We start from the raw sequence: 14287 nt of genomic DNA on the forward strand, positions 1-14287 counted from the left end.
GATGTGACGCTGACCAAACTCATCGCTGGACCTTCATCTGCATTTGATGGAAAAATGCAATTCTGAAACAATTTAGAAAACACTGTAAGATAGTTGCGAAAGACCAAATCACCTATCATTGTTAGTGAAAGCTGTAAAATGTTGTCTGCCGAAAACTCACGAATCAGAATTCAGATTCAGCAGGGATCCAATCTGGCTAGAAATTTACGAGCCCATATAATTACGTGTCATTCAGATAAATCTGACAGTGTCGACCATGCTACAAATTTCCATTAGGCCTTATGACTTATTCCTGATCTATTAGACAATTTTCATTGCAGTGGTTGTACTGGTAAACTTTCTTGTATGGCGAACTAAGGATTCAGTAAGTTTTTTTTAACACCTTTAAGTTATTTTAGTGTATGAAACAAAGTTCGCAATTACTTTAATCAATTATCTACAAGCAACTGCAGTAAAAACAAATATACTTGTCTCGTAAGATAATTTTGCTCAACGAATAGCAAAAAGATTTCATCATTATAAGTACGTAATAATACCTTGTGGTAATTGAAGAATATATTTTTTGCAAAATGTTTTACGACTATCATGTTTTCATGTCAGTAACTATCATTCTTCAGCAGATGAGCAGGCAAGAAGCAAAACACAATTTTTCAGACTTGTTATCCTACGTGGATTTAGAGCAACTTATATCGTAGCTACCGAAAGACTTTTAGTGCTACAGATTTACCTGTAACTTGTTTTTGTTTTTTCTTCTATTTTTCTGAAAACGTGAGAAGGATCCCATCTGCGTATGATACATAATGTCTTTATGTCTCTGTCTTTTTATGTCCCAGGATATACTATTGATGTACTTTTTTCAAAGATGATAAAGAACTGTCTGTTCGTATCCTTTGGGATTTTCAAAGTCTGAAGAAGTATAAAATCAACGATACTACATAATAATCTCAAACTAAACAATCTTGATGTTTCCTTTATCATTCATGGAAGTAATCGTTGCTTGTATCAGACAACAAGCAATAACAATGAAACAATTGAGTCGATATGAAAATGATATGGACCTTAAAAGAAATTCGGTTCAGCTTAAAATGCTCAATATCTAGACAGTTTTGACCTTTCGAGTACAGTGCCGGAAAATGACTTACACGTTTTTCATATACGTTGCAGATGCGTTTTAATGTGTTTCTTTGTCAAGTGTAAGCGTACGATAATAGTAAACTTTAATTCGCAAGCCATCAGGGGATATTCACTGATCTGTAAACCGATGGTAATGCATAGTAGTTTGATACTGTGTCATAAAGGTAGAGTGTGGATACGTGCATAATATCTGTATGTATATAATGATATATATATATATATATATATATATATATATATATATATATATACACTGATTACACTGTGTATGTATATGTATTTCAATTCAATTCAATACATTTATTTCATTCTCATTTTTCTTCCAATAAAACATAACACAAAGTAAATCAGGAATTCTATCATAAGCATCATTACATATATTACTATGTACGACAAATAAGCGATAGTCAACAAACTAATAAAGATAAATTATGTATACATACCGAAAAATACAAACTTATGTTTACAGGGGAATATATTATATATGTATATATATTATATATATATATATATATATATATATATATATATATATATCATATATCATATATATTCCCCTTATATATTTATATAAGAAGGAATTACTTCCCCTTATAATGACAATGGCATACCTTTTGAATGAATAGGTTTTGAGAAAATTACGTTTGCAGGGATATTTCTACACATTCTTATTGACTAACTTCGGTCTGAAAATGAGAGCAGACTTATGCAATATACATATCAACTGTAGGCCTACATATTTCTTGCTCCATCTTTATAATGAACTCACTCAACCACAACATAGCGACTCAGCAGGGAAACATACACAAGAAACAGAATGTTTCACAGACCCCTAAAAATCACTCTTATGACTTTTGAAAAGTGATCATTATGTTGTCTTTGTGCTCACTCATACATGACTCAGCAGATCACTGATTATCACGCAGAAGTTTGTCAATAAATGAATATCTCTGCCAAGGTATCTTGTATGACGTGTATTTGTATGATTGTGTGTGTGTGTGTGTGTGTGTGTGTGTGTTTGTGTGTGTGTGTGTGAGGGAGGAGGTTGCGTGCACGCGCGCGTGTGTATTTTCATAGATGTATACCATTTTGATCCTTCGTCTCATTTGGCCGCATTATCTCTATCCAAGAAAAACGAGATGGACAATAATTTATTATAATCAAATTTTTGAAGCCCTGAAGGAGAATGGTATAAGAGTCTTTGCGATTCCCATCTTGTATTTGCTAAAATGTCTATAATCTATTGTATATTCATTGTATTTATTGCTTCAATAAATGCGGGAAAAGCAGAGCTGCAGCCAAAATACCAACAGAGCACAGTTACACAGAAACACACACAACACTGCCTCAAAAACAAATACATCAAATGTCATTTAATACACGGTATTGTAGATATATACACCATAGAGGAAAGTTCTAGATTCACAGAAATCTCGCAACTGCTGTTATGTGTCTTCTGCCCATTTATTGTTTACAGGACAATCGACCATTTCAATTTTCTCCAGCATGCTCGATGTATGGCGAATTGAACCAAACTTTTAAACCGTTCCGGCCTACACAAGAGCTAGGTGGATGTTAATGAAATTCTACAGGTCTCTCAGTTACACTGACACACGCACCTAAACAATCAGACAAAGAAATTAGATTGATTAGACAAGCCTGAGATTAGATGAGTTGTAAATTAAGCGATGTCACGCTTACTTGTGTAAACTAGAACGTTTGGGGACAGTAAACGTAGGTTGGTTATATTAGTTATTGTGCATTGACTGTTATTAAGATAGGCCTTATAGTGTCCTCGTTTACCCAACCCCCCCCCCCCAAAAAAAAAAAAAAAATGATAGATTTGGTTTCATTATCACATGTCGTAAAGTTATCTCAGAATATCAACTTTAGAATGATATTTTGTATACAGGTGGTGATGACGATGCAAAATTTGACACAAAGATATCAAAGAAAAGAAGGTACTTCATTATCAGCATTAGTGACGCAATTATTCACACCATCTCGCCTATTTGACCCAGCATACACTTCACTGAAATGCGTTTAATTGTGATATGCAAGCGGGGGTAGCTGGCAGAACGTCGCAAACAGATGTTATCGCCTACGCAGTTTGCCTTCGACAAAAGTCAATAGTTCATGAACAGAAAAGTGCCCTTGATAGATAAGCATGAGTGCTCATGTATAGGTCTATTCTAATTCTCTCGTGCAGGTGGGACGTTGCATTGTTGATGGAGAACCATCTCTCGCTTTTAAAGCTTCAGACAGTTCAACGTCCCAAAACAGTAAAAACGAAAAGTTAGAAAATGCCTATGTCACACGATACCTGAACAACATTACGATGACGCCTCGCACCCCCCCCCCCCCTTTGACTGCTTGGTTATTTGGGCTTGCCTTTGTGACTTTGAATGCAAAATAATAGACCTTGCTCCAGCTTTCAGCACGGGAAGTTTGACCCAGAAAAATTTAAATAGTTAATTGCACTCAAAGTAGAGACGACGAGGGAAAACGATGAAAAATAACTCAACTGAAACGAACGTGGGATATGTATATCAAAGGCCTAGAAGTGGTGATGTTCTCATTTATCTGCAAAGCATTTTACGTGGCGCAAAGGTACAAAGTTGTATTCCTATAGGCTCTACTGCTGGACTCCCGGGTTCCTTACCTGTTGTTTCGAGGACTAGCTGTCTTTTCTGATTGGAGTGGGGTTTTTATTTGCCAGTGTTGAAGACAAAATGCCACTTTTACAAGTTTTCACAAACGTCAGGGATTCCAAGATCCCCGACGGTTTCTTGTCTGACATGTCTGACATGTTCCAGAAAGCGATAGGAAAGCCAATGGAGGTACGTAATAATTATAATAGATTTATGAGAGTGTGATTACTATAGCTTTTATCATGCTAGCAGAAATTTGTGATTTTCAGGGATTACTGACATGTTGACAGTGGGTCCAAATCAATACAGCTTTAGGAATCTTTCTTGTTACGTGAAAAAGGTTAGTGGTGCTGATACAAAAGTGTTGTTTTGCTTTGTTTTGTTTTGTTTTGGTTTTGGTAGCAGGCTGTATAACCTGCATGGTTTCGCAAATCACGGGGAGAGGATTCCAGCAGGAACAGACTGGTTGCGTGGTTCGAAATAAAAAGTGCATGATATTGCTAGTTTTTGACATTCAGTTCGTATATATGAATGACGCAAAGCGAGACATAACTTTTATAATCTCACGGCAGTAGAAAGTTGCATTTCACCTTACAGAACGAGAGCACGCCAAGGAGACTTAACGGTCCAGAAGATAGGCCTGTATCTGATATTTCTGGATAGAATTAATGGATAGAGTTTCTTTTAATTTTAATGATTCAAATACATGCATAAAATTGACAGCAAATTGTGTCCTTTTATGTGTGTAGTGGAATATTATAGGGACGTCTATGGTGGTCAATGCTAGGGTGGTATTGTAAATATAACTATACTTTATTGTAAATATGATATACACCATGGAAGAAGGTTCTAGATAATAAGTGTGACATCGCTTAATACAATATGTATATTTACAATAAAGTATATATAATATAGGGCCTACACCATGTATACTTCGCCAGGTTTTTTCTAACTAGTAACCTAGCTGAGCTAACTAACAAACAAACAAACTAACTAACTAACCAGGGGCGGATCCAGGAATTTCGTAAAGAGGGGGCGCGTTTACAAAATTAAAGGGAGGCGCATGCACCCCTCCCCCCCCCCCATTTTTTCTTTTTATTTCTTTTGTTTCAACAAAAAATAAAGGGGGGCGTGCGCCTGTTGCGGTCCTCCCTGGATTCGCCCCTGCTAACTTACTTACTAACTAACTAAGTTTTGCACGTAATACACGATGAGTGTACGCATTATAGTCTGCTTGTGAGTAAACAGGTTTGGTATTTCCTACCGATACAGTACATAGAGGTCCATGTGGTTCCAAACCAGATGTTGATGTTCGCAAAGTCCGACGCTCCCTGCGCCGTTGTCAACTTGGTCAGTATCGGACAACTTGGTGTGGAAGAGAACAAGGTCATTTCCCAGACAGTATCAACTACGCTGAAGGACAAACTCGGTATCCCAGCTGACCGGTAAGTATTATATTCTTGAGAAAGATATCTTTGCTGTGCTTTGGAGTCAACTGATATCTAAATTGTGGCATCTGAATCACCTATGAATTGCATAATATACTCTCATTAACCTGAGATGACGCAAGAATTTCCAGTGCATGGATATTTGACATGGCTATGGACATCTTATCTATTTTACAGGATATTTGTCTTGCTAAGTAGACATTTGATTTCCCTATTGACATTTGACTTACCTAATGTGGCACTTGATCTGATATTGCGAATATTACTGACCTGGAAAACCTATATAACATCCCCTGTTTACACGCTGGTCATTTTGAGGGGACACAACAGTAAGCTTTTACTATTTCCCTTTTCAGCTTTTATACCCTTGATCTTGGCACACAACCACATACTTTTTTGGGGGTTTTATCATATTCGTTATTTGAGTTTCATTCGATATCAGGCCCACGTTCACAATGCAATTAATATGAACAAAACAAGCAGCTGTATTCTCTCTTGTACTGCTAAATCATATCTTTTTAAACATACAATATAACATTTTTTTTTTTACAAACCGTGCATAAAAAATGGACGTAAAATTCTGCATGAATCACAGAAAAAGCTATCTTAAATAACTTAATCAAGCCAATCCATAGATGCGTTATTACTCAAACACCATTGCTGCTGAAGACATTTTTTAACATTATATATATATATATATATATATATATATATATATATTATAAACATATATATATATATTATATTATGTACATATATACATACATATATATATATATATACATATATAATATAAGTATATATACACATATATATATATATATATATATATATATATATATATATTGCAGAGCAAATTCGCTATACCCTATACTGAAAAATTATATAAAATTATATAAGATTCTGCACACACACACACACGGACACCCACCCTCACACACACACACACACACACACACACACACACATCTAAAGACATAAACCCTACATTCAGTCGATGAATTCTTCATGATTTGCCTTTAGGTATACGGGGATTTGATGCACATTTTGTCAAGCTCACCGCTGTAGCGAAATCGTTAGCACTTCAACACTTTAGGAATAACGTGGCCGAAATTCAAAGCCAGTATTGTAAAATGGTTTTACTGAGAACTTTGCATTCAAAGTGAGCCAAGGTTTACGATATAAACAGAACGAGAGCCTTGCACAGAGCTGGGTGACCTGCATTAAACAAGGATTTATTTTTCGTTTTGTGCGAAGCCCACTCAAGATTCATTTTCATTCGATTATGCCAATTTTTTGTACCACTTCCGAGTTTCATCAGCTGACAAGCAAAAAAAAAAATGCAAAAAAAAAAGTGGGGGCCGAAGTGATAGACAGGGCTTCAGCGAGAGCCGATATTGAATAATAGGTTTACAATTAACATCAACGATAAGTCTAAAAAAACTTGACTGTAGTAACAAGGTAAAAGTATATTTCAGATATTTGCATGAATTCGGTTTTCTTGCTCCTTTTGTTTTGTTTTGTGCAAGTTGTCTGAAATTTTAGAGATGTGGACACTATTCCAAGTCCACGACTGATGGATATCTTTATGGCATTGTGCCACACGCAGTGATTATGTGTTTGTTTTTATTTCTAGAATGTATATTGTCTTCAGGGACCTAGAACCCCAAAACTGTGGATACAAGGGTTCAACCTTCGCGAAATAGATCGTCCGGGGATATTCAACCGACTCCTCGTTGGAAGTGACACCTCTACTGATATGAAACTTACAGTAATAAAATATGTGCGTTCCCAATCTCAATAATTACAATAATCAGATAATCAGTTGTAGGTGGAAGCTGCAGTATGCAATGATCTATAATAACGAATGATAATTAGATCTTCTGTCTTACAGGGCTTAAGTTAGGTATAACTAAGCTATGCAAAACTACATGATTATAAATTATAATATGCACGCTGTTGTCAGTTTCAGTCATTGTTTTGCAGCTGCGCAATGATCATTTCATCGTTCCTGTACACGAAGAGTTTTAATTGTGTCTGTATCATGTTTTCACGGCTCAAAATACAGATTGTGTGTGCGTGAGTGTGTGTGTGTGTGTGTATGTGTGTGTGTGTGCTTACAAGCAGTACAAGTCTTTTGTATAGAAGGAAACATGTGAAGCAACTTGAATAAAGACGACGCAGCAAGAAGAGAAGGCTAGAGATAAAGAAGGATTGAAAACTTGCAGCCATTGAAAAATATAAATGAACACAGGATTACATGTCAGATATAATTCCGATTTATTTGCTTGAGAGACAAGGAGCAAGACGGAAAACAAAGTAAATTTGTTTAGAGATGAAAATGAAAAGTTGGCATTGCTTCTTTTTTTTATTAAAGGGGCATCAATGATTTTATGTGTATGGTTCACATTGCATCGTTTAAATTACAGGGCAGACCAGCGTTTGTTCATGTATTAATAAAGGGTGTGTACAGTTCTGGTCGAGGTGAAGATTTAGCTTTTAACGTTTTGCGAGATATTCAGAAACCACTCTATGAGATATCAAAGAGCATGCAGTTCTATGGTGTATCAAAAGTTTATTCGATGAAAATCGGTTTTGAAATGGCTGATATATCCAAAAACAAGGTGAAACAAAGAGATCCTAATAAAGTTGTGGCATGTCGCCTTTTATTGTTAGCACTTTTTTGGATATATCAGCCATTTGAAAACCAATTTTCATCAAATAAACGTTGAATCCTTCTTAAAATTACATGCTCTTTCATATTTCATAAGAGGCTTTTCATTATCTCACTTAGGAATGTTCAACACATGAATCCCTACCGCAACCAGTACTGTACAGTCCCGTTAAGACTGAAAACATTTGTGGAGTAATTACCATAATGTAAACTATAGGCCATCAAAGCGAAAATATCATTCAAGGCGAAAAATACACCAAAAACATACTTGGATATGGCCAAAATGGAAGGGGAGTATGAGCCAATTAACAAATGTCAACACCGTTTTACATCTTCAGTACAGCGATTTTGAAAAAGAAAGTGAAATTTTGTGAATATCTTTATGTTGAGTATAAACTAATACAACAAATTAATAAAGTGTACGATGCAAAAATTGCGAGAATTCTCGTGACTTGATTGTTCTCTCTCTCTCTCTCTTTCTCTTTGAATATAGCACTATGAATAAAGATATATCATATGTATAAATATACAGTACACACCTATATATATATATATATATATATATAATATATATATACATATAATCAGTCTATATGCCATAGTATATAAATATATATAATGGAAATATATATATATATATATTTGCATCAATGATGAGGATATGTGATGTGTAAGCAACTTTTCCTAACTACCGAGGCAAATGGCGGTTGATTATGTTTTTACAACCAAAGCACCATGTCTTGCATGCATGATTTTTGAACTGATTTTGTAATAATAAGAAAGATGTTTTACTTTTTATTTTGCAAAGTGAAGACGCACACACGAAACAATAAGTGACGGATACCACTATTGAGGCACTATTTTTTCCCCACTTTTTTACTATTTTTTAATATTCCACCAATTTTCCCTAAACATATGTTTTCTTATTTTTCTGGCTGAATTTTCTCAAAACATGTCGGAAAATATATAAAGTCGTGACGAAGGACGAGGGTTGATAGTGGACGTTGCAGTAGTTCACTTATTGCCTTGTATTGCTGTTAAGCTTTCATCCCTTTTAGAGGTCTTCGTCAGGGCTTGGGACGTGAACATAACAAAAAGCAACAAACTTGGAAACACTGAACAGAATAAGGCAAAAACAAGGCAAAAATAAAAGACCAAAATATGATAAATGTATATATACATTATATACTGTTTATATCTATATATATATATATATATATATGCAGTATATATAAGCAAAGAGAGGGAAATCTGACCAGAAACAAAAATAGTGAAAACTTTGAGCAAAGAAAATGGGTTTCCATCGGTAGTCTAGTAATCCGGAGGTCTCGGGTTCGAATCCCGATGGAAACCCATTTTCTTTGCTCAAAGTTTTCACTATATACATATATATATATGTATAGCTGTATAGCGGTTAATATGTCCATTTTCAGGTGTACCGAGGCTCATCTTTTTACTGATTAGATTGTTGACTGGCCAAGCATTTTTCAAGTAACATGAGTGTCCCATATTTCTCCCCGTGTCCCATTTCTCCCCGGTCTCCCCCGTGCTTTATTTCAGAAGGCACGAAAAGCGCGTATTGCGAGAAAGGTGTAGGAAACATGAAGAAAAAAAATCTGTCACTTTTACCTCGTCCTCTTGCATTTCAACGACTAAATTTTTATCAATGGCATTTTTATCTCTAGCATTTTGACCACAGACATTTCGACCGCTGACAACTTTACCCCTGCCATTTTCACCTCTGCCATTTTTACCTCTGCCATTTTTACCTCTGCCATTTTTACCCCTGCCATTTTTACCCCTGCCATTTTTACCCCTGCCATTTTTACCCCTGCCATTTTTACCTCTGCCATTTTTACCCCTGCCATTTTTACCCCTGCCATTTTCACCCATGCCATTTTTACCCCTGCCATTTTTACCCCTGCCATTTTTACCTCTGCCATTTTTACCTCTGCCATTTTTACCCCTGCCATTTTTACCTCTGCCATTTTTACCTCTGCCATTTTTACCCCTGCCATTTTTACCCCTGCCATTTTCACCTCTGCCATTTTTACCTCTGCCATTTTTACCTCTGCCATTTTTACCCCTGCCATTTTTACTTCTGCCATTTTTACCTCTGCCATTTTTACCCCTGCCATTTTTACTTCTGCCATTTTTACCTCTGCCATTTTTACCTCTGCCATTTTTACCTCTGCCATTCTTACCTCTGCCATTTTTACACCTGCCATTTTTACCTCTGCCATTTTTACCTCTGCCATTTTTACCTCTGCCATTTTTACCATTGCCATTTTTACCCCTGCCATTTTTACCTCTGCCATTTTTACCTCTGCCATTTTTACCTCTGCCATTTTTACCCCTGCCATTTTTACCTCTGCCATTTTTACCTCTGCCATTTTTACCCCTGCCATTTTACCCCTGCCATTTTCACCTCTGCCATTTTTACCTCTGCCATTTTTACCTCTGCCATTTTTACCCCTACCATTTTTACTTCTGCCATTTTTACCTCTGCCATTTTTACCCCTGCCATTTTTACTTCTGCCATTTTTACCTCTGCCATTTTTACCTCTGCCATTTTTACCTCTGCCATTTTTACCTCTGCCATTTTTACCCCTGCCATTTTACCCCTGCCATTTTTACCTCTGCCATTTTTATCTCTGCCATTTTTACCTCTGCCATTTTTACCCCTGCCATTTTTACCTCTGCCATTTTTACCTCTGCCATTTTTACACCGAACCGCTTTTGCCACATGTGATGAATGCTAATTCCTAAGTTTTGCAATTTTGCATTCATTGCTGTGTACACTTTAGTTTTGTTTTTCGGTATATATTTTTTTTCTTCATTTTTTCTCCTCATAGGCTATCTTGGTTAGTGTGGTCCCAAACCAGACGATGATGTTCGGAGGGTCCAGTGATGCATGTGCTCTGGCAAAAATGACGTCCATTGGGAGCCTGGGAATTGAGGAAAATAAGAACCTAACCAAGGTCATCACAGCTGCGATGGCAAAGATGAACGTTGCAGCAGACGGGTAAAACTTAATGACATACAATAATTGATTTGTCAGTTATCTTCGCCCAATCTTGTCAGTTACCTTCACACATTAACTTATTTCCTAAACATCACAGATCGAATGCTTATCAACGACACATTTGCCATAATATTATCATAAACGAATGCTTATCAACGACATAGTTTTATGCACCTTATTTTCTGTTACCAAACACTGCCAAAAGTGCGTGATGTCTTTATGTTTTTGTCGAAAATTGAAATAAAGATTGAGATTGAAATTGAAAAATTATACAATCCTCCTGTTTGTTTAAAAAAAAGAAATTCAAATTGGCAGTATCCAAAACGTAGGAAATACACTGATAATTATCTTACTGAATTTCTAAAATTTGACTAAAACACAAGAATAATGGGCTGATAGTTTTCAAATGGATGATGTCAAGAAATCCATCAATTACTAGAAGGGTATTCTAACTACCTTTCTCACGATGTGCTGTCTGCTTCAATTCTTCGTCTTTAACATAAATGTTTTATTCCTGCACATGTATCAATATAAAGGACTAAATATCTTCTTTCTTCTTTTTTTTTTTTTGGTTTGGTTTGGTTTGGTTTTATTTCTGCCTTTTTCAAAATCACACATAACAAAAGAATACAAGCATTGAGAAATTAACATTACACGACGCATTGGCAAGCATACTGTCTTACAAATTAATTCAAAGTACATGTATATGAGCATTGGATTTTTCTATGAAAAAGAAATCAAACAGAGAAACGCACATTCACTCTTGATTAAGAAAAAAAGAAGCGCCGTCAAAGCACTCACACGAGAGTGAAATTGACTTCTTCTTCTTCTTCTTCTTCTTCTTTTTCGTTATTAGAAGTGAACCATATAGCAATAAACTCTAACTGAACACATCAGTATCCTCATCCCCCATGGCCCCGACCCATCTGCATCCCCCATTAAAAAAAAACTGAAATGTCGAGTTTTAAGCTAATGAAAACAGATTGATGGTCTTATAGTAATAGTGCAAATACATGTTGTTATTTTGATCCTGAATAATAATTTCTTCTACAATCCTAATCAAAAGTCCATACTCTCTAACTCTCTCTCTCTCTCTCTCTCTCTCTCTCTCTCTCTCATTGTACTCCAGAATGTATGTGATCTTCAGAGACATAGCTCCTCAAGATGTTGGCTTTAACAACACAACTTTCGCAAGCTAAGATGTTGCGTCATACCATCTGCTTCAGGAAAGGGAAAATATCAACTCAAACGAAGAGTGAAGAGAACTTCTAGCTTCCTAACATTGAATGTAGAAGAGTAATTTACCTTGGCTGATGTATTTTTGTAGCAAACTATTATGCTGATTATGGTGAGCAGTTGCAAGACATTTTGTTGGGAAAATTTAAATGGTAACTAACTAAAATTGTTATGATTTGAATTCCTGATGGTTAGTTTTGTAAAATTGGCCTTTCATATACATTTTGATCGAATCATACAATGAATTTAGAATTTTACACTATGGTACTACAAACAGTCTAAAGGTTTTTGTGTTTATGGTATGTGCTGACCATATGTTTGTTGTGTCTTGTGCTGCCCTAGCCTACAGAAAAGTTTTTTTATAGTTTGAGAAGATTGATGATGTTTGGACATTGTGTTGCATAAATCCTTTTTTCATTATACCTATACCTTTTTTGTACTGTGGTTCATCAGAATGGCATATAATCTGACTTGGATGCACATGGGGCACGAGAATATTGACTCTTTCTTGTCTGTACCATTTTTTGGGTCGTTTTTTATTTAAATCTTGGCACTCCTGATGTAGACAAGAACAAGATGATATGTGAAAAGCTCTTTCTTAGAGTTCAGTACAACGTACAAGAGGCTGTTGAAACTATATATCTGTACATCGTGTGTTGGACAATCTTGTGAATAAAACTTTTTTTTTACTATACTGCTTTATCACCATGTAGTCACAACTTCAGTCCCTCTTTATCAGTTTTTATATTTTCATGTATCATACTTTGTAAGGTATGTTCCTCATGGACATGTGCTGAGAATTGTCTTTTCGTTAGTTAAACTTGTGAACATTATCAAAGTCACTTGCAGGAGAAATGACGCTTATTTCATCGAAGATTGGTGACAATCACATGTAATCTAATCGTCTTCCAAAATTTTCTTTCTCTCTCTCTCTCTCTCTCTCCTTATGAAGCTGGTCCCCTACATTTCAAATCTTATTCATATACATGTATTCTCTCTCAGAAATTAAATCCAAATGTTCTCTGCCGTAATATTGTGCCTTCAATGCTGACATTGCTTTATATTTTCCTCTTCATCATTAATGTTGACAATGGTTGTACTCCATAATGTGTAATTGCGAATAGGAACAATCAAAACAGTTTATAACACTTTGTTGAATTTTGTTATGCAATGTATATTGTATTGGAAATGGATGCAGAAATAAATTGAACTGAACTGAACTGAACTGAATCTAGACGCATACACATATCCGTTATTGCAATTAGACAGAGTCAATGATATATGTCAATGATATATGTATACGTGATTATAGTAAACGAATCAGTAGAAAAAGAACGCCGTAAAAAATAATAATAAATCCTAGATCTTGAAGATCTTAAAAACGGAGCATAGCTCTCAAATACTGAAAGGCAAGGTCACACTCTTCATCAGTGCCCATGGTGTGACAAAAGATCTTAATCAAACCCGTTTCTGAAACAGACATGCAAACACGTCTGATCATGGGCAGACGTGGTATTTGTACCACAAATACCACAAATACCACAAGTACCACGTGGTATTTGTATTTGTCTGATCATGGGCAGACGTGTTTTCATGTCTGTTTCAGAAACGGGTTTGATTAAGATCTTTTGTCACACCATGGGCACTGATGAAGAGTGTGACCTTGCCTTTCAGTATTTGAGAGCTATGCTCCGTTTTTAAGATCTTCAAGATCTAGGATTTATTATTATTTTTTACGGCGTTCTTTTTCTACTGATTCGTTTACTTATTATCATCAAGATGCCGAGCAGACCAATTTTCTTATATATATATAATTTCTTTAAGATTTCACGTATTTGCTCCACGAAGAAGTGAAGAAACAAACTGGAAATGCATTTTTGGCCAATAAAGCATTCAGTTTATTCGACTCAAAATTTCGGCGTCCTACGCCTTCTTCGGGAGTCTTGACAATGACGGTTTCAAAACAAAGCAAAGCCGTCAATTTTCAGTCAAATAAACTCATGCTTTATTGGCCAAAAATGCATTACCAGTTTGTTTCTTCGTTTTATATGTATAAATGCATATACTTGAGTTGGATTTTTCCCAAAACTTTTTATCCCTCAATGGACTATTTTATTGT

The 14287-nt window shown here is 35.7% G+C and overlaps 1 protein-coding gene across 1 annotated transcript; it reads left to right on the forward strand.

The window, feature by feature from the left end:
* The first annotated feature begins 3866 nt into the window (after positions 1 to 3866).
* On the forward strand, positions 3867 to 12131 carry LOC139711743 (macrophage migration inhibitory factor-like). Its single transcript, XM_071623601.1, has 3 exons — positions 3867 to 3974; positions 5058 to 5230; positions 12062 to 12131. The coding sequence occupies exons 1-3, from the start codon at positions 3867 to 3869 to the stop codon at positions 12129 to 12131; spliced, it is 351 nt and encodes a 116-aa protein (XP_071479702.1).
* The last annotated feature ends 2156 nt before the right edge of the window (positions 12132 to 14287 follow it).

This window comes from Diadema antillarum, unplaced genomic scaffold, assembly GCF_040938485.1.
Source record: "Diadema antillarum isolate AM-2024a unplaced genomic scaffold, OU_Dant_1.0 scf00000040, whole genome shotgun sequence".
Classification (NCBI taxonomy): domain Eukaryota; kingdom Metazoa; phylum Echinodermata; class Echinoidea; order Diadematoida; family Diadematidae; genus Diadema; species Diadema antillarum.

Bases quoted from the DNA above. Each gene is read 5' to 3' on its own strand.
- LOC139711743 (XM_071623601.1), top strand. From the start codon at position 3,867: ATGCCACTTTTACAAGTTTTCACAAACGTCAGGGATTCCAAGATCCCC. The intron at 3,975-5,057 runs GTACGTAATAAT...CTACCGATACAG, and splicing joins CGATAGGAAAGCCAATGGAG to TACATAGAGGTCCATGTGGT. The intron at 5,231-12,061 runs GTAAGTATTATA...ATTGTACTCCAG, and splicing joins CTCGGTATCCCAGCTGACCG to AATGTATGTGATCTTCAGAG.